Source organism: Hyperolius riggenbachi, unplaced genomic scaffold (genome assembly GCF_040937935.1).
Source record: "Hyperolius riggenbachi isolate aHypRig1 unplaced genomic scaffold, aHypRig1.pri scaffold_194, whole genome shotgun sequence".
NCBI lineage: Eukaryota > Metazoa > Chordata > Amphibia > Anura > Hyperoliidae > Hyperolius > Hyperolius riggenbachi.
Window position 1 is genome coordinate 66821 of NW_027152405.1, and position 23475 is coordinate 90295.

Below are 23475 nucleotides of genomic sequence, written 5' to 3' on the forward strand. Positions count from 1 at the left end.
ACATATCCTTTTCGGATTTTGTAAACTGAAACCTTGCCGGGTTTAATGCAGCCATTGGTCTGCACAGTCTATGGGGCTATAAGTCCCTCCTGGTCTACAATCTTAAAACTAGAGGGATCACAGACTATCTATCAAATAGCCATTGTCTATGCAAATAGCTATTGAACTCCATGACTTTCAAAGTTACAGAGAGCTCTCTCTTCTGAAGGTTGTTATCTCAACTGTATTGTTTTTTCTTTTGCGGAGAACAGTTCAGGACAGGTCAAAAGTTCACTGCCTGTTCTGTAAAAACATTTAGAATGCTAAGTATTGTGTAAACTGCAAATATTAGAGAATGATGCAATGTTATAAAAAAAAGTTGTATAACTGAAAATAAAAATATTTTTTTTTGCTACTAATGTTCTAGTACTTATCCGTACTACACAACCAATTCATTATATCATAATTTTTTTTTCGCTTCAGTGTCTCTTCAAGTTGGCATTGTATTTCACATCACTTTGTGTGTTTTTTTTTTTTTTTTTAAGGAAGTGGGGAATCTGTACGATATGTTTCACACGCGGAACAGTCTTCACCGAAGGGCGTATCAGCATAAAACTACAAACATTATTGAGATAATGTAAGTCTATCACTTTTAATTTTCAGTGTTGCCTGATCCCTAAATAATTAAACTTCTCAATGTAAAATTCTCTTAGATTACTGAATATTAACTACATAAATGATGTCAATGAAATATGATTAAGCTACAGATGCTTCAGTTTTTCTTTCCTAGTTAATTTGAAGTTTTAATCTACAAGCTACAAGCTAAAAAAAATGAATCAGAGGTTACATGTTGTACAGTTCTGGAGATATTCGCTACTAAAGTTATGTGTAAATGTCAACTTTTTAGCATCAGTACACTTGTACCTACCCATTTGACAATGCACAACTTAATTCTTATTCTTTCATTCTAACCAGACTTCAGTAGTCTAATGGCCCATACTCACGGGCTACAATTGTCGCCCGTGAGTATGCGCCGTTGCATGAGCGCGCACCCCAAACTGTCGCTCCTCGCTGATGTCGCCAGGCAATTGAACTGCTCAATCGCCTGGCGACAGTTGCCGCCGCAACTGTCGCTAGTCCGCGTGAGAACGCGGACTAGCGACAGCAACCTCTATTGAGGAATACGGAGCTTCCAGCGGGGGGAGGAGGAACGTCGGCGACAGCTGCCGGCCTGTTGCCCACACGCTCACGCGTGCTGGAGACAGGCCCAAAAAGTTGCCCGTGAGTATGGGCCATTAGGCTGGCTGGCAATGCCACATCATTGCATTCCTGCTGATCTGGAGGTGTGGTTAGCCTCTAAGGTTGATTTGCATATTTCAGCAGTGATGCACTGGGAGACATCTCGGAGCTCACTCCAACCTGAATTAGTACTTTCTGATTTAAGACAGCAAACTTGTTTTCCTAAGGCTGGCTTCACACTGCAAACTGGCAGTAGCATTGCGGTGCAGCATGACTGCCGCACAACCTCGCCAAAAACAAGCCTTCAGGGACCACCGCGTTAGTACACAGTGTTCCCTGTCTGGCCACCAGCCTAACAGGCAGTGATGCGTGATTGCGGTCACTTCCTGCTTCCTGTATGCGGAAGTGTATTGAAAAATATGCTTCCATGCATGGGTACCGTGACACCAACTTTAAAAAAAAAAAAAAAAACCTGCGTCGCCATAGACTAACATGATTTCCGAGCCGATGCGGGTCCCGCACGGTAACGTAGTTCTGTGCTAGCGTTAAATCAGGCTCTTCCGCACAGCATACCGCAATGTGAGAAGTATGACCATCCCCATAGGGTTTTATTAGGCTGCGGTAGCAGTGCGGCAATTTCCCAGTGTGAAAGGGTGCTAATGGAGTCCAGACCCTAATCAATTTTTCCAGTTTTAATCACTGTGATCTAATCAGCCAAGGATTGGTACCCCAACATGCATAATTTCAGCGGGGCAGGTGAGTTGTGGTATATAGGTGACCTGACGGCAGCAGGTCACCTATATACCACAACTACCGGGGGCCCCTGTAGAGTATTAGCACAGTGGCATACACTCAGCATTCACCTGTTCATCCAGCCTGCTCTATCCTGTGTCCTTACATAATCTCCCAGTGCCTATACTCAGCAACCTAGTTGTGTATGTGAGTATGTACAGTGCTGCCCATAATTATTAGTACCCCTGGCAAATTTTGATTCAAAGAGAATCTTAACTCTAAAAAAAAAAAAAAAAAAAAGAGTTTCCTGGGGCATCTGCCAGCCCCCTGAATAAAAGTAACTTAAAGGTTCCCTTTAAGTTACTTTTATTTAACCAGAAAGTAATATTTTGACTGGAAATGACATTGCTGTCCCCCAAAAGAGAATTAGACGATGTACAAGAGGCATTATTGTGGTGAAAAATAATTTCTGAGCTTTTATTTACATTTGAGCAAAAAATGCCCAGTCCGAAATTATTCATACCCTTCTAAATAATCAATAGAAAAGCCTTTATTGGCTGTAACAGCAATCAAATGCTTCCTATAATTGCAGACCAGCTTTTTGCATGTCTCCACGGGTATTTTTGCCCATTCATCTTTAGCAACGAGCCCCAAATCTTTCAGGTTGGAGGTTCTTCTTGCCATCAACCTGATCTTTAGCTCCCTCCACAGATTATGAATTGGATTAATGTCAGGACTCTGGCTGGGCCACTCCAAAATGTTAATGTTGTTGTCTGCTAACCATTTCTTCATCACTTTTGCTGTTTGTTTTGGGTCATTGTCAAACTGAAATGTCCACTAGTGCCCAAGGCAACGTTTCTCTGCAGACTGCCTGATGTCATTGAGAATCCTCATGTATTGCTCTTTTTTCATGCTGCCGTTTACTGTGATTAAGTTCCCTAGTTCATTGGCTGAAAAACACCCCAAAGCATTAGGTTCCCACCACTATGTTTGACAGTGGGGATGGTGTTCTTTGGGTTGAAGGCTTCTCCTTTTTTACGCCAAATGGAAGAAACATCATTGTGACCAAATTAATTTTTTGTTTCATCTGACAATAACACTGAAAACCAGTAGTATTCTTCTTTGTCCAGATGAGCATTTGCAGAGGCCAAGTGAGCGTTTGTGTGCCTTATCTGGAGAAGTGGCGTCCTCCTTGGTCTGCATCCGTGGAACCCAGCTGTGTGCAGTGTCCGTTGGATTGTCTGTATTGAGAAATTGCCACAAGCAGAACCCAGATTCACCAGGATGGCCTTGTTGGTGATCCTTGGATTCTTTTTCACCTCTCTCACCAGGGTTGGACTGGGCCATAGTAGTACAGTTTTTTCCCTCGGTGGGCCCTACCTCCAGGTCTCTGGTGGCCCCCCCCCCTCCTTGTCTGACAGAGCTCCAATTGCTGCCTGCAGCACAAAAATTCTCTTCTCAGTGCTGTAATCACTCATGCTGAGAGCAGTGATGTAGCTAAGGAGCTGTAGGCCTCGATGCAAATTTTACAATGGGGCCCACCAAGCACTCTATACATAACAATTGATACGACGCACCAAAACCTGCCAATGGCAACTACAGTGTCAGAGGTGCAAGAAGGGGATGGGGAACAGCTTGTTACTGATTACCACTGTTCAAATTATCTATAGAAGTGATTATTATGAGCACAGGACCAATAGAGAGGTAATACTGTAGTTGAGGGAGGGCCCTTCGGGCCCCCTCTGGCCCAAGGGCCCCGATGCGGTCGCAACCTCGGCAACCTCTGCGGTCACAACCTCTGCAAAGTAGGACATTACTTTATATTTATATAAGGAGGGGACTCTATGCAAAGTTTTGCTGGGCAGCAGTGTCTCTGAATTACAATGCTGCTAAGATCATGTACATTTGGCCCTGTCCATAATACATCATGACCACGCCCAACTTCCGGTGCATGGTCACGCCTTTTTTTCACCGCAATCATGGGATGTGTGGGCCCCAGGTTGAAATTTCTTTGGTGGGCCCCCAGTGTCCCAGTCCGACCCTGTCTCTCACTATCCTCCTGGTCAGCACAGGTGTCACTTTTGGCTTTCGACCATGTCCTCTGAGATTTTCCAAAGTGTGGAACATTTTGTATTTTTTAATAATACTTTGCACTGTAGCCACTGCAACTGAAAACATTTAGGATTTGCCTTGTAGCCCTTTCCTGACTTGTGAGCAGCCACAATGCGCACCTGCAAGTCCTCATTGAGCTCCTTTGTCTTAGCCACGACTGTCCACAAACCAACTGCAGAGAGCTGCTGTTTTTCACCTGTTGAGTGTGAGGAAACGCGGAAAAAGAGCCGCCTCTACTCAGCGTGAGGCGGCTGTTTCCATGGAGGGCATGGCGGAACGCGGAGAAACCGCCGCGTCTGACGCGGCGGTTAGCGCGCATGGCCCTGTTGCTGACACTTTGACCCAGCGCGGGGAGGCCGCCGCCTGTGCTGATAGCGGTGCGACCAACCCCGCGCATAGGTCAGCGGAGACATTACAAAGCAGTACTGGTGTGGCTGGGACTGATAGTCCACCTAGGTTCAGAATGACGCGCGGAGAGGCAGAACTTATATGGCAGCCAGAAAAGGGTCAGCTGACTAAGCTGGTCAGCTGACAACTCTGCTTCTTCTCATTGGTCCAGCACTTAGGGAGGTGCTGGAGAGTGCTTGTGTATATATACTGGATCCTGGTCATTCCTCCGGTGTCTGGCGTTGCGATCACTACGTGCAGAGGCGTAGCTAGGGCTTTCAGCACCCGGGGACAAAGACAGTTTATGCGCCCCCCCCCCATGGTGGCAAAGCACAAAAAAGGGCGTGGTCCCGCATCAGAATGTGAGCGTGGTCATCGGTGCTGCTATACAAGTACATCATAATATAGGAGGACATTAGATTAGGACTATGGTAGGATTAGATTGTGAGCTCCTCTGAGCACAGTCAGTGACATGACTGTGTACTCTGTAAAGTGCTGCAGAAGATGTCAGTGCTATATGAATACGTAATAATAATAATAAGGTAGGACATTAGACTATGAAAGGATTAGAGTGTGAGCTCCTCTGTGGACAGTCAGTGACATGACTATGTACTCTTTAAAGTGCTGCAGAAGATGTAAGTGCTATATAAATACATAATAATGATATGGTAGGACATTAGACTATGACTGTGGTAGGATTAGAGTGCAAACTCCTCTGAGAAAAGTCAGTGACATGACTATGTACTCTAATGTAATGTGCTGCAGAAGATGTCAGTGTATAGTCACAGAGACTTGACAGAGAACATTTATTTGGTGCTTTTCTCCTGTCGGACTCAAAGCGCCAGAGCTGCAGCCACTGGGATGTGTTCAATAGGTCTCCTACTGAATAGCTGCTGGCTTACTGAACAGGAGGAGCGAAGATTTATTTGAACCCCGGTCTCCTATGTTAGAGGCAGAGTCCTTATAGAGAGTCTGAAGTGACTTTAAAAACAGCTTTTTACCTTATATTCTACATGGGCATGTTTGCCCCAGCTAAAACGCCGCTATCCCGCATCAGAACGAGGGGTCTTTACCCCCCCAAATCCCCTCCGTGGTGCCCGGGGAGCGCTTCCTGTAGAGGCAGAGCTAATCCTGTAGCTCTGCCTCTCAGCACGTCTATTAGCGCTGACTGCCGCCTCTCCCCGCCCCTCTCAGTCTTCCTTCACTGAGAGGGGAGGGGGAGAGGCGGAGATCCGCCGCTGATAGACGCGCATGGAGCCAGAGCTACAGCCATTAGCTCTGCCTCCAGGAAGAGCAAAATTTACGACCAAGTTGGTCCTGGATTTTGCAGGGGGGGAATTGGGGGGTAAATACCCCTTGTTCAGCCGCGGGATAGCGGAGTTTTAGCTGGGGCAAACATGCCCATGTAGAATATAAGGTAAAAAGCAGTTTTTAAAGTCGCTTCAGACTCTCTTAACCAGTACTCTATCCAGCCACTTGATAGAGCTTCTTCCCCCCCAGATACTGGGATAATGGCTGGCTGAATGTATGATAAAATATTAAAAGCTTTAAGCCTGAAGGCTCAGGGACAGGGTCAGTCAGTTAGTGAAAGGGAATGTATGTACAGTATGTGTATAGTATGTGTATATGACATACATACATTCTGTGATTCCATCCCTGACTGTCTGACCCCTGTCCCTGACCCTGCAGGCTTCTTCAAGCATATAGCATTTTATCATACAAGTACAGGTAGTCCCCGGTTAACAAACGAGATAGGGACTTAAAGAGAACCCGAGGTGGAATTTAATAAAGTTAGTAGGGCACAGAGGCTGGTTGTGCACACTATCACCAGCCTCTGTTTCCCTATTGTGTGCCCCCAGGACCCCCCTGCGCTCTGCTGTCTCGTAACAAAAACCACCATGCTAGCGAAACAAAGCGTGTCGCCAGTGGCGTAGCTAAGGAGCTCTGGGCCCCGATGCAAGTTTTACAATGGGGCCCCCCAAGCACTCTATACATAGCAATTAATACGGTGCACCAAAACCTTCCAATGGCAACTACAGTGTCAGAGGTGCAAGAAGGGGATGGGGAACAGTTTGTTAATGATTACCACTACTCAAAGTATCTATAGAAGTGATTATTATGAGCACAGGACCAATAGAGAGCTAATACTGTAGTTGAGGGAGGGCCCTTCGGGGCCCCTCTGGCCCAAGGGCCCCGATGCGGTCGCTACCTCTGCACCCCCTATTGCTACGCCCCTGCGTGTCGCCAGCAGGCTGTTTACCTGTGAGTGTGTCACCGCCGCTTCCCCGCCTCATCTAGATCGGCGCTACCCGCCCACGTCCCTTCCCTCCAATCAGCTGGAGGGTAGGGACGCGGGCGCCGATATAGAGGAGGCGGGGGAGCGGCGGTGACAGACAACAACAGGTAAACAGCCTGCTGGCGACACGCTTTGTTTCGCTAGCATGGTGGTTTTTGTTACAAGACAGCAGAGCGCAGGGGGGTCTTGGGGGCACACAATAGGGAAACAGAGGCTGGTGATAGTGTGCACAACCAGCCTCTGTGCCCTACTAACTTTATTAAATTCCACCTCGGGTTCTCTTTATTCAAGGTTCGTTCTTAACCTGAATCCGTTCTTAAGTAGGAACGGGTATACTTTTCTATGATAAGTATTCTATTTGAGTATTTACATGATATTAGCAACAGCCACACAATATCTCAGCAATAAGAAGTTGATATCAGTATGGAATAAACCTGAAGAAAAACAATTTATTACAAAAAATATATGTCTGAGCAGATGGTGCTCAGTGGAATTGAGGTAGATAGTAGAAAAGTAGCAGCAGGGTTAAATGAGTGATCCAAGCTGTTAACAAAAAAAGAGATCCACTTACCTGGGGCTTCCTCCAGCTTGTAGCTGCCCTCCTGTGTCCTCGCTGCAGCTCCGGTGGCTCCCGATCTTCTCCGCTGGCGCAGGTCGGGGTCTGGATCAGCCTCTTCTGCGCTTCACGGCGTGGGTCACGTGGTTTCCCCAACGTCATCAGGATGGTACTGCGCAGGCACAGTACTACTGCACCTGCGCAGTACTGTCCTGATGACGTCGGAAAGACCACGTGACCCGCGCTGTGGAGCACAGAAGAGGCTGACTTGGAACCCAACCTGGCGAGGTCGGGTTCTGCAGCGGAGAAGACCGGGAGCCACCGGAGCTGGGGCGAGGGCACAGGACAGCTGTCACGGGCTGGAGGAAGCCCCAGGTAAGTGGACAAGAACACAAGTACTGATCACGAGTCTACAGGGCGTAAATATGTGCTATAGAATTGTGCAATTGCAATGAAACAGTAACATACACAAAAAAAAGTACTAGTGCAAACTACTAAGTAACAAGAGTACCAGTAATGAAAGGGTTAGTGCCAAAGAATTAGGGACGTTGAACTAAGCCTGAATAGAAGAAGCTGGCATACCATAGCCGAGAAGAGGAGTGAAGGGGTTAACATTAGGAATGCTATAGAAGCAGTGAGAGTAACAAGAGCCATCCTTCCACAGCTGAAAGGGAAAACAAGCAAGTGACAGGTAGAGGCAGCGGCCAGCTTACTCTGAGTCGGCTGAAGTCAGTAGTCGAATATCCCTGTCCCGGTCTTGCTCTACAGTTTGCTGTGCTTGTATCAGCGAATCATTAGAGATGCAGAGGCCATTACACTCCCCGGGTCTCCAGCTGCAGCATCCAGCATGTGTACGGCCCTCCCAGCTCACATGTAAAAGTGCAGCTCCTCTCCCTCACACGCGGCTCCCTCTGACAGCTCCCGGGGCTCCCTCCAATCCATTCCACCACACAGTACAGGCGGCTCCATCTGCTCCATGTGGATGTCATGTCGCACAAAGTCCGATCAGCACTCCAGTGACAGTCCACACTGGAAAGTCCCCGCACGATCCAGCCAGGCCTCCAGCACTGACTCAAACTTCCCGGGGCTCCAATGACAGCATCCTGCACATGGAAGCTGCGTGCACAGCACGTAATGACGTGCGCTGGCACCGCAGCTACTCTCAGGAGAATCGGGCAGAGAGGAGATTTAAAAAACAAACAAAAGGCGGCTGGGCGCCCTTAGGGAGGCGGTGCCCGGGGGCACATGTCCTACCCCGCCCCCCCCAAGCTACGCCCCTGACTACGTGGTAGCACTCAGACCCTGTCCGTTCTGTGACATTAGCTGTAATTATTTAGACAGTTTCCTAGGTGTTGACGGCAAAGGATTTCACATCTTAGACTAGGAATTGTGTTTATCTGTTATGACCTTCTGCTTGCCTGACTATTCTTCTGAACTCTGATCCTGTACTTTGCTATTCTGATACTCTGTTGCCGAACCCCGGCTCGTCCTTAGACTCTGCATCTGCCTCCTGATTCTGTACCTCGTTATCTCTGATACCCTGTTGCCGAACCCTGCTGGTCCGTTTACTCTGCATCTGTCTCCTGATTTTGTACCTGATCTGTCTGTGTGTTAACGACCTGGCTTGCCCGACCTCGAGAACTGACCTTACTGTTAGAGGCAGTAGAGATGTTGCGAACCTCCGATTTTCGATTCGCGAACCGGGTTCGCGAACTTCCGCGGAAGGTTAGGTTCGCGGAAAAGTTCGCGAACCGCAATAGACTTCAATGGGGAGGCGAACTTTGAAAAATAGAAAAAATTATGCTGGCCACAAAAGTGATGGAAAAGATGTTTCAAGGGGTCTAACACCTGGAGGGGAGCATGGCGGAGTGGGATACATGCCAAAAGTCCTGGGGAAAAATCTGGATGTGACGCAAAGCAGCGTTTTAAGGGCAGAAATCACATTGAATGCTAAATTGCAGGCCTAACGTGCTTTAAAACATCTTGCATGTGTATACATCAATCAGGAAGTGTAATTAGAGTACTGCTTCACACTGACACACCAAACTCACTGTGTAACGCACCGCAAACAGCTGTTTGTGTAGTGACGGCCATGCTGGACTACTGCGCAACATGGCGAGATTGCTCTTCCTCACTCAGTGATGTCAGGTAATGTGTGACTTCCTTCTCAACTTTTCATGGCATTGTTAAAAAGCTTACGTTTTGTTTTTAAATTACATTTTCTACTTGCTGTGTACTTGTTCAGTACCGCTACAATGAGAATCCTGTGGAGGCGGGCAAGTCTGCCATTGTGACCCCGGGTAATGGCCGGGGAATGAGGGGTTTGGATCCGGTGTGGAGCCTGAGCAACGGCTACCACTACACATCCAAGGAGGGCAGCGGGCAGGCATGCACGCCCGCCCACCCCGAGGTAGTGACCAAAAATAACAATACAGGAGGAGGACTTTCGAGGCCCTGCTATGTATTTGAAATGAATGTACTTTAAATCCTTTAACGAGAACCAGTTATGGCGGGCAAAGATAACTCCACATTCCTTTCACGAGAATCATATGGAGGCGGGCAAGTCTGCCATTTGTGACCCCGGGTAATGGCCGGGGAGTGAGGGATGGAATCCGGTGTGGAGCCTGAGAAACGGCTACCACTACACATCCAAGGAGGGCAGCAGGCAGGCATGCACGCCCACCCCGAGGTAGTGACCAAAAATAACAATACAGGAGGAGGACTTTCGAGGCCCTGCTGTGTATTTGAAATGAATTAACTTTAAATCCTTTAACGAGAACCAGTTATGGCGGGCAAAGATGACACCACATTCCTTTCACGAGAATCATATGGAGGCGGGCAAGTCTGCCATTTGTGACCCCGGGTAATGGCCGGGGAATGAGGGATGGAATCCGGTGTGGAGCCTGAGCAAAGGCTACCACTACACATCCAAGGAGGGCAGCAGGCAGGCATGCAATACAGGACTTTGAGGCCCTAATTGTAATGAATCAACTTTAAATCCTTTTAACGGGAATCCGTTATGGAGGGCAAGCCTGCCATTGTCACTGCGGGGAATGAAGGTTGGATTTCGGCCCGAAGTGGGAGCCTGCTGAGACCCATGCTGTAGCTGCCCTGACCGTGCTTTGCAGACCAGGCATCTGTGGTCAGATGGACCCTTGACCCAGCGGAAGACAAACCAAGTCGAAAGCATTTGCCAAGAATGTTTGACGGAGGGCAAGTTTTTTTGCCCTTTTTTTAAATTGTTTTAAAATGATAGATAGTTGTATTTTTAAATTGTTTGAAACTTTAGATGGTTGTATTTTTAAATTGTTTGAAAGTGTAGATGGTTGTATTGCGTTCCGGAGTTGGAGCCTGATCAACGGCTACCACCACACATCCAGGCAAGGAGGGAGGCAGGCAGGCATGCACGCCCGCCCCGAGGTAGTGACCAAAAATAACAATACAGGACTCAGGAGGACCTTTTGCGGCCCTAATTGTAATGAATCAACTTTAAATCCTTTAACGGGAATCCGTTATGGAGGGCAAGTCTGCCATTGTCACCGCGGGGAATGAAGGTTGGATTCCGGCCCAAAGTGGGAGCCTGCTGAGACCCATGCTGTAGCTGCCCTGACCATGCTTTGCAGACCAGGCATCTGTGGTCAGATGGACCCTTGACCCAGCGGAAGACAAACCAAGCCGAAAGCATTTGCCAAGAATGTTTTACGGAGGGCAAGTTTTTTTGCCCTTTTTTTAAATTGTTTGAAAATGTAGATGGTTGTATTTTTAAAATTGTTTGAAACTTTAGATGGTTGTATTTTTAAATTGTTTGAAACTTTAGATGGTTGTATTTTTAAATTGTTTGAAACTTTAGATGGTTGTATTTTTAAATTGTTTAAAAGTGTATCCATTCTTCCTCCCCCCAGCCACGAACAATACCATGGGAACGTGGAGCAGCAGAAGCCCCCTGTGACGGCTGCCGTGGTTGTTCTCCGCGGCTTGTCTTTTGAGGGGTGCTGCTTTTCCTCAGGTGTTCTTGCCATAGCTGTTTGTGCCTTCTCTCCAGGTGCCTTCGTAAGGCACTTGTCCCTACGTGACAGTTGGCCTTTCCACGGCTCAATTTTTGCTGGCAGAGACAACAGATGGCTTTGCTCTGATCTGAGACACACACGGTAAAAAAATTCCAAACCGCTGAGCCCCCCTGGGCTGATGGCGCTATGGTGGCATCAGCAGCTGACGTTGAAGGGCATGTTGGCTGTCTGGCCATAGCTGGCGATACATGGCGCCGGACACTGCCCCCAGCTGTTTCTGAGGACGAGCTCCCTCTGCTTCTATCATGGAGTCGTCTCCTCCTAGTCCTCTCTGACTCCTCCTCTGAACTGTCCCCCTGGTCATCTCCTCTACCGGGAACATATGTGGTATCCGTATAATCGTCATCATAATCCTCCTGGCCAGCTGCACTTTCCTCAGACACCTCCTCACGATTTTGGGAAGTGATGGCACGTGCCTTCTTCTGAGCACTGTATTTTGGGCCAGGTCCGCACAAAATCACAGCAACACCACCTCGCACAGACCTGCCGATGCCTGGTGGCCTTCCTCTGGGTCTGCCTCTACCTCTTCCTCTACCTGGTTTGTCCATTTTGTCCATCTCGGGGGGATGCTAGGTATTTGCAGTGAGCTGGGTTCACTCAACACAACAGGTAGTAGGATGCAGTGAGCTGGGTTCACTGAACATTAAAGGTACTAGGATGCAGTGAGGTGGGTTCACTCAACACAACAGGTAGTAGGATGCAGTGAGCTGGGTTCACTCAACACAACAGGTAGTTATGTGCAGTGATGAGGTGGGTTAAGTAAACACAACAGGTAGTAGGTATATGCAGTGAGCTGGGTTCACTCAACACAACAGGTAGTAGGTATATGCAGTGAGCTGGGTTCACTCAACACAACAGCTAGTAGGTATATGCAGTGAGCTGGGTTCACTCAACACAACATGTAGTAGGTATATGCAGTGAGCTGGGTTCACTCAACACAACAGTTAGTAGGTATATGCAGTGAGCTGGGTTCACTCAACACAACATGTAGTAGGTATATGCAGTGAGCTGGGTTCACTCAACACAACAGCTAGTAGGTATATGCAGTGAGCTGGGTTAACTCAACACAACATGTAGTAGGTATATGCAGTGAGCTGGGTTCACTCAACACAAAAGCTAGTAGGTATATGCAGTGAGCTGGGTTCACTCAACACTACAGGTAGTAGGTATATACAGTGAGCTGGGTTCACTCAACACAACAGGTAGTAGGTATATGCAGTGATGAGGTGGGTTAAGTAAACACAACAGGTAGTAGGTATATGCAGTGAGCTGGGTTCACTCAACACAACAGGTAGTAGGTACATGCAGTGAGCTGGGTTCACTCAACACAACAGGTAGTAGGTATATGCAGTGAGCTGGGTTCACTCAACACTACAGGTAGTAGGTATATGCAGTGAGCTGGGTTCACTCAACACAACAGGTAGTAGGTATATGCAGTGAGCTGGGTTCACTCAACACTACAGGTAGTAGGTATATGCAGTGAGCTGGGTTCACTCAACACAACAGCTAGTAGGTATATGCAGTGAGCTGGGTTCACTCAACACAAAGCTAGGTATATGCAGTGATGAGGTGGGTTAAGTAAACACAACAGGTAGTAGGTATATGCAGTGAGATGGGTTCACTCAACACAACAGGTAGTAGGTATATGCAGTGAGCTGGGTTCACTCAACACAACAGCTAGTAGGTATATGCAGTGAGCTGGGTTCACTCAACACAACATGTAGTAGGTATATGCAGTGAGCTGGGTTCACTCAACACAACAGCTAGTAGGTATATGCAGTGAGCTGGGTTCACTCAACACTACAGGTAGTAGGTATATGCAGTGAGCTGGGTTCACTCAACACAACAGGTAGTAGGTATATGCAGTGAGCTGGGTTCACTCAACACAAAGCTAGGTATATGCAGTGATGAGGTGGGTTAAGTAAACACAACAGGTAGTAGGTATATGCAGTGAGCTGGGTTCACTCAACACAACAGGTAGTAGGTATATGCAGTGAGCTGGGTTCACTCAACACAACAGGTAGTAGGTATATGCAGTGAGCTGGGTTAACTCCACACTACAGGTAGTAGGTATATGCAGTGAGTTGAGTTCACTCAACACTATAGGTAGTTATGTGCAGTGATGAGGTGGGTTAAGTAAACACAACAGGTAGTAGGTATATGCAGTGAGCTGGGTTCACTCAACACAACAGGTAGTAGGTATATGCAGTGAGCTGGGTTCACTCAACACAACAGGTAGTAGGTATATGCAGTGCGCTGGGTTCACTCAACACAACATGTAGTAGGTATATGCAGTGAGCTGGGTTCACTCAACACAACAGCTAGTAGGTAAATGCAGTGAGCTGGGTTCACTCAACACAACATGTAGTAGGTATATGCAGTGAGCTAGGTTCACTCAACACAACAGCTAGTAGGTATATGCAGTGACCTGGGTTCACTCAACACAACAGGTAGTAGGTATATACAGTGAGCTGGGTTCACTCAACACTATAGGTAGTTATGTGCAGTGATGAGGTGGGTTAAGTAAACACAACAGGTAGTAGGTATATGCAGTGAGCTGGGTTCACTCAACACAACAGGTAGTAGGCATATGCAGTGAGCTGGGTTCACTCAACACAACAGGTAGTAGGTATATGCAGTGAGCTGGATTCACTTAACACAACATGTAGTAGGTATATGCAGTGAGCTGGGTTCACTCAACACAACAGCTAGTAGGTAAATGCAGTGAGCTGGGTTCACTCAACACAACATGTAGTAGGTATATGCAGTGAGCTAGGTTCACTCAACACAACAGCTAGTAGGTATATGCAGTGACCTGGGTTCACTCAACACAACAGGTAGTAGGTATATGCAGTGAGCTGGGTTCACTCAACACTACAGGTAGTTATGTGCAGTGATGAGGTGGGTTAAGTAAACACAACAGGTAGTAGGTATATGCAGTGAACTGGGTTTACGCAACACAACAGGTAGTAGGTATATGCAGTGAGCTGGGTTTACTCAACACAACAGGTAGTTATGTGCAGTGATGAGGTGGGTTAAGTAAACACAACAGGTAGTAGGTATATGCAGTGAGCTGGGTTCACTCAACACAACAGGTAGTAGGTATATGCAGTGAGCTGGGTTCACTCAACACTACAGGTAGTTATGTGCAGTGATGAGGTGGGTTAAGTAAACACAACAGGTACTGGGTATATGCAGTACTGGGTAGTACAATGTGCAGCTTCCTGTCACACACACAGGCAGTCAGTCACTGAATGTGCTGGGATGCTGGCAGTGGCACACACACACTATCAATTAGCAAGGCTGTGCATGCAACAAAAGTGTCAGTTTGACACACAGTAAAAAAAAAAAAAGTACAGGATGAGCTCTGAAAAGAGCTAGGGTGCTATAAAAGCAATAACAATCAGCCAGGAGCAAACTAAGCAGCCAAGAACCTAACTAATCTGTCCCTAGAAGAACAAGTCTGCAGCAGCTGTCCCTTTCCTCTCTCTAGCAGGCACACGAGTGAGTGTAATGGCCGCCGGACCCTGCCTTATATAAGGGGGGGTGGGGCTCCAGGGCTTACTGTAGCCTGAATGGCTACAATGTGCCTGCTGACTGTGATGCAGAGGGTCAAAGTTGACCCTCATAGTGCATTATGGGGCGAATCGAACTTCTGGAAAAGTTCGCCTGGCGCAGGGAAACGCGAACCCCCAATGTTCGCCTGGAACCGTTCGCCGGTGAACCGTTCGCTACATCTCTAAGAGGCAGTTCACAGATCTGTTAGTGACACTCCCTCATTGGTGTCACTCACGTTCTGAACTTCCTACGCTCAGCCTGACTCCTCCCCTCAGGAGAGCCTAGGTCTACGGAAGGAATTTGTATTTGTGCAGTACTCCTTGCTGCCCTATACTTGTTTCTGGGGCTCAGTCCTCAAAGTATTACTGTTTGCACCAAAACACTCTCATCACTCAGGTGTCCAGAGGTTAGAGACATATCTGATTATCGGTGATACTGCAGATCATCAATAATCTGGTATATATCTGCATTCTCGGTGATACTGCAGATCACCGGTAATCAGACCCTCTCTGTGTTACACCGATCGTTACATTGAGTTAATTAAAACAGCTGTTCCCAATTAATCAGGGTAATTAGGATGCTTTAGTGAACAGCTTGGACAATTTGGAATTGTATAGAACTTTGGATTTTCCCACAAACTGTGACAGTGTGTGAAGGGTATGAATAGTTTTGGACTGGACACTTTTTGCTCAAATGTAAATAAAAGCTGAGAAATGGCTTTTTCCACAATAATGCCTCTTGTACGTCTAATTCTCTTTTGGGAGACACCTATGTAATTTTCCTTAAAAAAATTACTTGCTCATTGAATAAAAGTAACTTTAAGTCAAAATTTGCCAGGGGTATGAATAATTATGGGCAGCACAGTACAAATGTACAGGACAGGTGAGAATTTTCCATGTGGCGACCAGCCTAGTGGGAACGCACACTGTGTGGCTGGATAGTGTAATTGTTAAGGGCTCTGCCTCTGACACAAGCGACCAGGGTTCGAACCTCAGCTCTGCCTGTTCAGTAAGCCAGCACCTATTCAGTAGGAGACTTTGGGCAAGTCTCCATAACACTGCTACTGCCTAGAGAGCACGTCCTAGTGGTTGCAGCTCTGGCGCTTTGAGTCCACCAGGAGAAAATATAAGTGTTTGTCTTTTCCCATCGGCTTACATTGCATCCGATTTGCGGCTGATGCAATTGCAGAAAAATGCAGCAGGTCGGGACTTTGTATTTGAGATCCCGCCATAGTTAATCACCAAGTTCTCCTGATGTAAGTTGCCCGTGAGTCCCAAAGTAAAATTTCGTATGGAAAAAGACACGGACATTGACACTTATCTGCAGTCTTTTGAGAAAGAATGCCATCTGTATCATCTGCCCCAGGAGCAGTGGGCAAGATACTTGACCCCCCAATTGGGTGACAAAGCGTTTGGTGCTTTCATGGAGCTACCAACAGAAAAAATTGAAGATTATGTGGCTATCAAGGCCAATGATCAAACTTTGCAGAAAGAACCCACAGACACTTTTGCAGATGTGGCCAGACATTTACTTACCACATTCTGACAATGAACACAAGGCCTTACGAAATACTCTTACCAGCCCCTATGCATTTGTCTTGCAGATGTTCGACAGTTTGTATTGTAGCCTGCAAAAGATGACGCAGAGCTTGCAGACACCTTTGTCACTAACCAGGTGCCTACTATCACAGAACTTTGATGGCTGGAAAGAAGGGAAACCTACATTATTCACTCTGCCTGCCCCTGTAAGCTGTATGTGCCATAGCAGCCTGCAGTTGGAACAGCTGCTTCCAAGCCAGGTGCACCTGATTAATGCCAGTGTCACTAATGTAACAAGGGGTTGACCATCTATTTCTATTCTTCCACACTGTAAGCACACATGACCATATCTATGATTTAGTTTAACTGCAGAGCTGCATAACCAAAGTGAAAATTGCAGGTAAACTGCTTGCGTACGACACACTATTTGTTTAACTCAGATGATCCTGGCATGCCTTTTTCTATAGCTGAAATGGCAAAGTTGCACTTAATATGAGGTATAATAGCTTCTCAATGTGCATGTCTTGCATGGTGTCTTGAGCATTAGTGTACCTTGGAGCTTCTTCACCAGGTCTGTAATTTAGGGCAAAAATCAGCCTTTACCCACCTTTGTCTGCTGCTGAAGAAGGTCTGGTGGGTCTGTTGGCTGCTTTGACAGCTCTTTGTGTTCAGTTGTCAGTACCCAGAAACTTGCAGGTCACGGCCGTGTGAGGCAGTGTGCGGTTGGCTGTCAAAGGCCACAGTGGAGGTGTCTGCTTTAGCTGCACACTCTCCCCTTGTGATGTCCCAGAAACTTCGTTCTAAAAAAAAAAAGCTACAGATAGCACCTCCGGTACAGTCTTGCCCACACCCGCAAGAAAACTTCGGGCAGCACCTCTGGCATGCCCTTGCCCACACCAGCACCATCGTCATGCAAAAGAACTGCAGGTAGTCAGACCATAACGGAGGGGTTGCAGCAACCATGTGGCTCAGAGCATTAGGACCAGCCTGATTACATGGACCTTTTGGAAGCTATAAAAGCCTGTCAGGTGGCTCTCAAATAAAAAAATGGATGCCCTGGATGAGGGTCTTAGCCGTATCAGGCAAGATTTCCACAAGATGGGAGAGCGGGTGACTGAAGCAGAGCATAGAGTTTCAGATGTGGAGGACACCACAAGGGGCTATGCTGCTTCTATTGAATCCATACAAGGCAGGATTAAAACTTTGGAACACAGGGTCCAATCTGCAACAGAAGAAATCATTTCAGAATCCTGGGTCCTGGGAGTCCCCAAAGGGTCAGATGGCAAAGACGCCACCCAATTTATGGAGACCTTGTTTTGCTTGCTTTTTCCTGACGCTATTGTTTGTGGTCTAATGGCTCAAAGAATCCCAACTAAAGCAGGAACCCCAGGATCAACCTACCCGGCTATTCATATTTAAAATACTTAATTTTAAGGATTGTGACCTTATCTTAGCAGAGGAGCAGAAGAAGGGCCAATTAAAGTATGAGAATTACATTTTAATCTCGGATTACACTGTCAAGATGCAAAAGTTGGGAAGGGCCTTCAGTGCAGCGCCGGGGCTCGGGGAGCACAAAATTAAGTATATTATCTTCCGTGCGCTCTTCTGAGTCGTCGATGGCGAGATCACAAAATTCTTTGATCCTGAAGTTGTGACGGAGTGGTTGGAGGGCCTTCCAGGCCTTTGATGGAGCTGATAATGGTGGACTGGTAACTACTGGACCATTATTTCTGTTTCTTCTATCAGTCTAAAGTCATTTCTTCAGTCCTACAACATTATTATAAGGGCATTGTGAGTATATCGGTCCCTTATAAATGATGTTAAAAAGATCTGTTGCCGAATCTGCTACCGTTACCATTCAGGGATCAGTCACATCTGATGGCTAGAAATACGGTGAGCAGACTGACGTTAAAGATTGGTCGCACCGTTGCCGACAATGTAATGTGACAACCACTAACCAATCCCGTATTACTAGGCCACAGTTGCCATGCAGGTCTCATGCACTAGAGACTTCTGGAGGCAAATACACGTACAATCCCGATTGTATGTACAATTGGTAAAATAAAAACATTGATTTGACCCTGGAAATCAGGTAATTTCACGGCCACCACTCGATTTGGAGGAAAGAGACTCCCGCTAGCTATTCCTAGTAGGAAAAAACTGTTATTTGCAAAACTAACTAGCAAAATGACAATCTATAAGAACATAATAAAATAATGCGGTATAACTCTTCTGAGGGTAGATTCTTTGTAGCAACAATCAGATGACCAGAACAGGCACAAGACTGAACGATAAAATTGTTCGTTTTATTCTAAAACTATACACACAAATATACAGGGTGGGCCATTTATATGGATACACCTTAATAAAATGGGAATGGTTGGTGATATTAACTTCATGTTTGTGCACATTAGTATATGTGAGGGGGGAAACTTTTCAAGATGGGTGGTGAACATAGCGGCCATTTTGAAGTCAGCCATTTTGAATCCAACTTTTGTTTTTTCAACAGGAAGAGGGTCATGCGACACATCAAACGTATTGGGAAGTTCACAAGAAAAATGTAATGATTGGTATCAGCAACACAGATATTTCTGATTATTGGTGATCTGCAGTATCACCAATAATACAGATGCTATACTTGATTATGTGGTGATCTGCAGAATCACCAATAATACTAGTATAGCTAGACCAGGACACCCAATGTGGTATAGTGTTTGGTGCAACAGTAATCGAAGAGGTTATCTCCTGAGAAGCGGGAGATGCAGACACTACTGCAGCCAAGGATTCCCTGAGGAGCAGGGAATCAGACTGCACTGCAGCCAGTGGACCTCTGAGGGGCAGAGTCCCACTGACTGTGCTGCCAGGTAATGATATGTAATGGAATGAGTGATTCTGATAGACCTGCAGCCGAGGATTTCCTGAGGAGCAGGAAATCAGACTGTACTGCAGCCAGTGGATACCTGAGGAGCAGGGATCACTGACTGGAGTAATATGATGAGGATTGGTCTGCAGCTATGGATTCCCTGAGGAGCAGGGAATCAGACTGACTGTACTGCAGCCAAGGATTCCCTGAGAGGCAGGGAATCAGACTGTATTTCAGCCAGTGGACCTTAGAGAGGTAGAGACCCCCTGACTCTGCTGCAAGATGGTCTCCTGAGGAGGCGGTGACCATAGGCCTGATCTTGCAGCTAGTAACCACCTGAAGAGCAGGTGTCACGGATGTACAGTAAGGCTGATCACCCAAGGGCTAGGTGTCAGACAAGCCAGGTCGGCAACACACAAACAGATAAAGTATAGAGGCGGAAGACTGATTCGGTATCCAGATACAGGCAATGTTGGCAACAGATAATCAGATGGGCGGAAGTACCGAATCAGAGAACAGGAGAGTAGTCAGGAAAGCCAAAGGTCATAACAGGTAACAGTAATGTATCTCGGTCCTAGTCTTAGGTGTGAGGTCCTTGGTCTCAACACCTGGGAACTAGTTTAAAGCGGAATATAACCCTGCATTTCAACTTTGCTCTAAAACATTATTTACAGTATATTATATGCAACCAGCATTTTTTTTTTACTAGACCAGCATTGGAAGGGTTGCACAGAGCTTTAAAGTTCCTGGAGATTTCTGCAGATGCATCCGAAGCTGTTGAATGTGACTCACTCTGTCTGATTGAGAAGGAGCTGGAGGACAGCCAAAGAGTGTGTAACATTTCTCAATAGATACATTTAACTAAATAGAATGTAACAATCTGAACTTCTGCATATCTCTCCACAGAACTTTAAACCTCTGTGTTTAACCCTTCCAATGCTGGTCTAGTAAAAAAAAAAAAATGCTTTTTGCATATAATATGCTGTAAATAATGTTTTAGAGCAAAGTTGAAATGCAGGGTTATATTCCGCTTTAACAGATAAACAGTAGCAATGTAGTAATCTCCTAGTCTTAGGTGTGAGGTCTTGATCTCAACACCTGGGAACTAGTCTAACACATAAACAGTAGCAAGCAATAGTACTTTAAAGCTATTAACGGAATCTGACTCAGTGTGAATTCTCAGCTCCGGCTGGTTCTAAGACACTGTGGGATCTGACTCAAGTCTGAGCGCTCACACGTAATGTTCGCAACAGCAGACAACTTGCAACTGACAGGCAAGTCCTATCAATACCAAAAGCGCTCCACAGCGCCGCCCCAGTCACTCAGCCAATCCGGAGCATAGCTGGAGTCAGCTGATCGGCCTGATCAGCTGACTCCCCTTCTACTAGCATAAAGGCCCTGGCGCGCGTAGCTCTCCATCTGTGTGCACTAGAAGGACCAGGCGAACTAGCATCATGTTGCTGCGCGGCAGAAGCCGCCGGCTGGGACGCGGAGATAGCCGCCATGTCGCTTGCCCATGCGGCGGCATCTACGCTATTCATTACAAAAAACAATGTTGTACTTGGTTTTAACGTAACTTTATTCTTTCATGAGTTATTTACACGTTTCTGACCACTTATAAAATGTGTTCAATGTGCTGCCTGTTGTGTTGGATTGTCAATGCAACCCTCTTCTCCCACTCTTCAAACACTGATAGCAACACCGCAGGAGAAATGCTACCATAGGCTTCCAGACTCCAGTATCTGTAGTTTCAGGTACTGCACATCTCGTATCTTCACAGCATAGACCATTGCCTTCAGATGACCCCAAAGATAAAAGTCTGAGGGGGTCAGATTGGGAGACGTTGGGGGTCATTCAACTGGCGCATGATGACCAATCCACTTTCCAGGAAACTGTTTATCTAGGAATGCTCCTATCTGACACTCATAATGTGGTGGTGCACCATCTTGCTGGAAAAACTCAGGGAACATGCCAGCTTCAGTGCATAAAGAGGGAAACACATCATCATGTAGCAAGTGGATTGGTCATTGTGGGCCAGTTGAATGGCCCCAAGGTCTCCCGATCTGACCCCCTTAGACGTTTATCTTTGGGGTCATCTGAAGGCAATTGTCTATGCTGTGAAGATACGAGATGTGCAGCACCTGAAACTACAAATACTGGAAGCCTGTGCTAGCATTTCTCCTGCGGTGTTGCTATCAGTGTTTGAAGAGTGGGAGAAGAGGGTTGCATCGACAATCCAACACAACAGGCAGCACATTGAACACATTTTATAAGTGGTCAGAAATGTGTAAATAACTCATGAAAAAATAAAGTTACATTAAAACCAAGTACAACATTGTTTTTCTTGTGAAATTCCCAATAAGTTTGATGTATCACATGACCCTCTTCCCACTGAAAAAACAAAAGTTGGATTCAAAATGGCCGACTTCAAAATGGCCGCCATGGTCACCGCCCATCTTGAAAAGTTTCCCCCCTCACATATACTAATGTGCCACAAACAGGAAGTTAATATCACCAACCATTCCCATTTTATTAAGGTGTATCCATATAAATGGCCCACCCTGTTCTTTACAACCAATGGGTAAATATACCTGTCAGTCAGAACAGACTGGATGATAGAAATGAGTAGAGATGAAAAAGGAAATAGAATGTCTTATAATCCAGATCAAAATACCGTTATTGGTAGTCTGTGCGGCAATCGAAAGTCTTTGGAGAAAAGTTTAAGATGGCCGACGGCAGGAAGCTCCTGGAGATAGGACTTGTCTAGTTAGACCAGGGGTCTCAAACTCAATTTACCTGGGGGGCCGCAGGAGGCAAAGTCAGGATGAGGCTGAGCCGCATAAGGAATTTCACAATTGCGGCGCATCTCTGCCTCTGCCCGCCCCTCTCACTCTTCCGTCACAGAGAGGCGGCAATTGACGTCAGGAGGGGCAGAGCTGAAGCTGAAAGCTCTGCCCCTTCCAGGAAATGCCGGCGGATTGCCTCCCGGGTGATTTGGGGGCTCTGCAGCCCTCGTTTAGCGGCGGGGATGCGGCGGATTACTTGGGAGCACTGAAGCGAACTATAAGGAAGCTTTTGCCGGTGAGGGCCACAAAATATTGTATCGAGGGCCGCAAATGGCCCGCGGGCCGCGAGTTTTAGACCCCTGAGTTAGACGAATAATTGGACAGTGACCAGCGGCGGGGAAAAGGAGGATAGTAGGAGTAAGGCCCGGGCACATAAGAGCTGCAGGGGCGGTAGAAGGCCCAGGTAAGTGTCAGTTTTTGTTTAAAAAAAAACAAAACCCTACAGTACCCCTTTAAGATATATTTTTCCTTTGCTCAATGATTCACGTATTCACACTTTTTCTTTTTTTCAAATTTCTTTTTAAATAAAGGAAACATTTTTATAACAGAACAATAACACATGAACAAACTTGCAGTCACTGCAAGTAGGAGCAAGCATAATGGCATATATCATCATGGAATTCAAGAAGCATCAACATACAATAGACAAATAAGATGAGGTAGGGAAACAGGAACTTTATTCTGTGGTCTGCTCTTAAAGAGAACCTGTACTGAGTAAAAATATTTAAAATAAACACATGAGGTAAATTCAAATGAACATTACATAGTTACCTTGCCATCAGTTCCTCTCAGAAGCTCACCATTTTCTTCTGACAATAATCCCTTCCAGTCCTGACAATATTTTGTCAGATTTGAAATATATCAGTTGCTGTCAGTAAAATATCAGTTGCTGTCAGTTATAGCTGAGAGGAAAACTGATGTACCAGGTAATGTCCATGTTTCCCTATGGCTCAAGTGGGCCATGTTACAGTTTAACTGTGTGCTGACCAGAAAGCTGTTATGGGTAATGGCCATTTTCAAAATGGAGGACGGAAAATTCCCTTGATCACAGTGAACAAATAGGACGCGGGACAGGAGAAAGACACTGAGGAGTAGACTACATGGAAGGTAAATATGACTTGTGTATGCTTATTTTGACTTTTAATTTTCAGTTCAGGTTTTCTTTAAAGAGGAACTCCAGTGAAAATAATGTAATAAAAAACTGCTTCATTTTTACAATAATTATGTATAAATTATTTAGTCAGTGTTTGCCCATTGTAAAATCTTTTAAATCCCTGATTTACAGTCTGACATTTATCACAT

At 46.2% G+C, this 23475-nt stretch overlaps 1 protein-coding gene across 1 annotated transcript in view; it reads left to right on the forward strand.

Annotated features, from left to right (window-relative positions):
* LOC137543736 (deoxynucleoside triphosphate triphosphohydrolase SAMHD1-like) overlaps positions 1-23475 on the forward strand; it is a gene marked incomplete at its 5' end in the record, with an annotated part of 213254 nt that overhangs the window by 48676 nt on the left and 141103 nt on the right. Inside the window, one exon of the mRNA XM_068264867.1 lies at positions 525-616. Coding sequence (XP_068120968.1) covers positions 525-616 — 92 coding nt within the window. The remainder of the gene's footprint in view (positions 1-524; positions 617-23475) is intronic.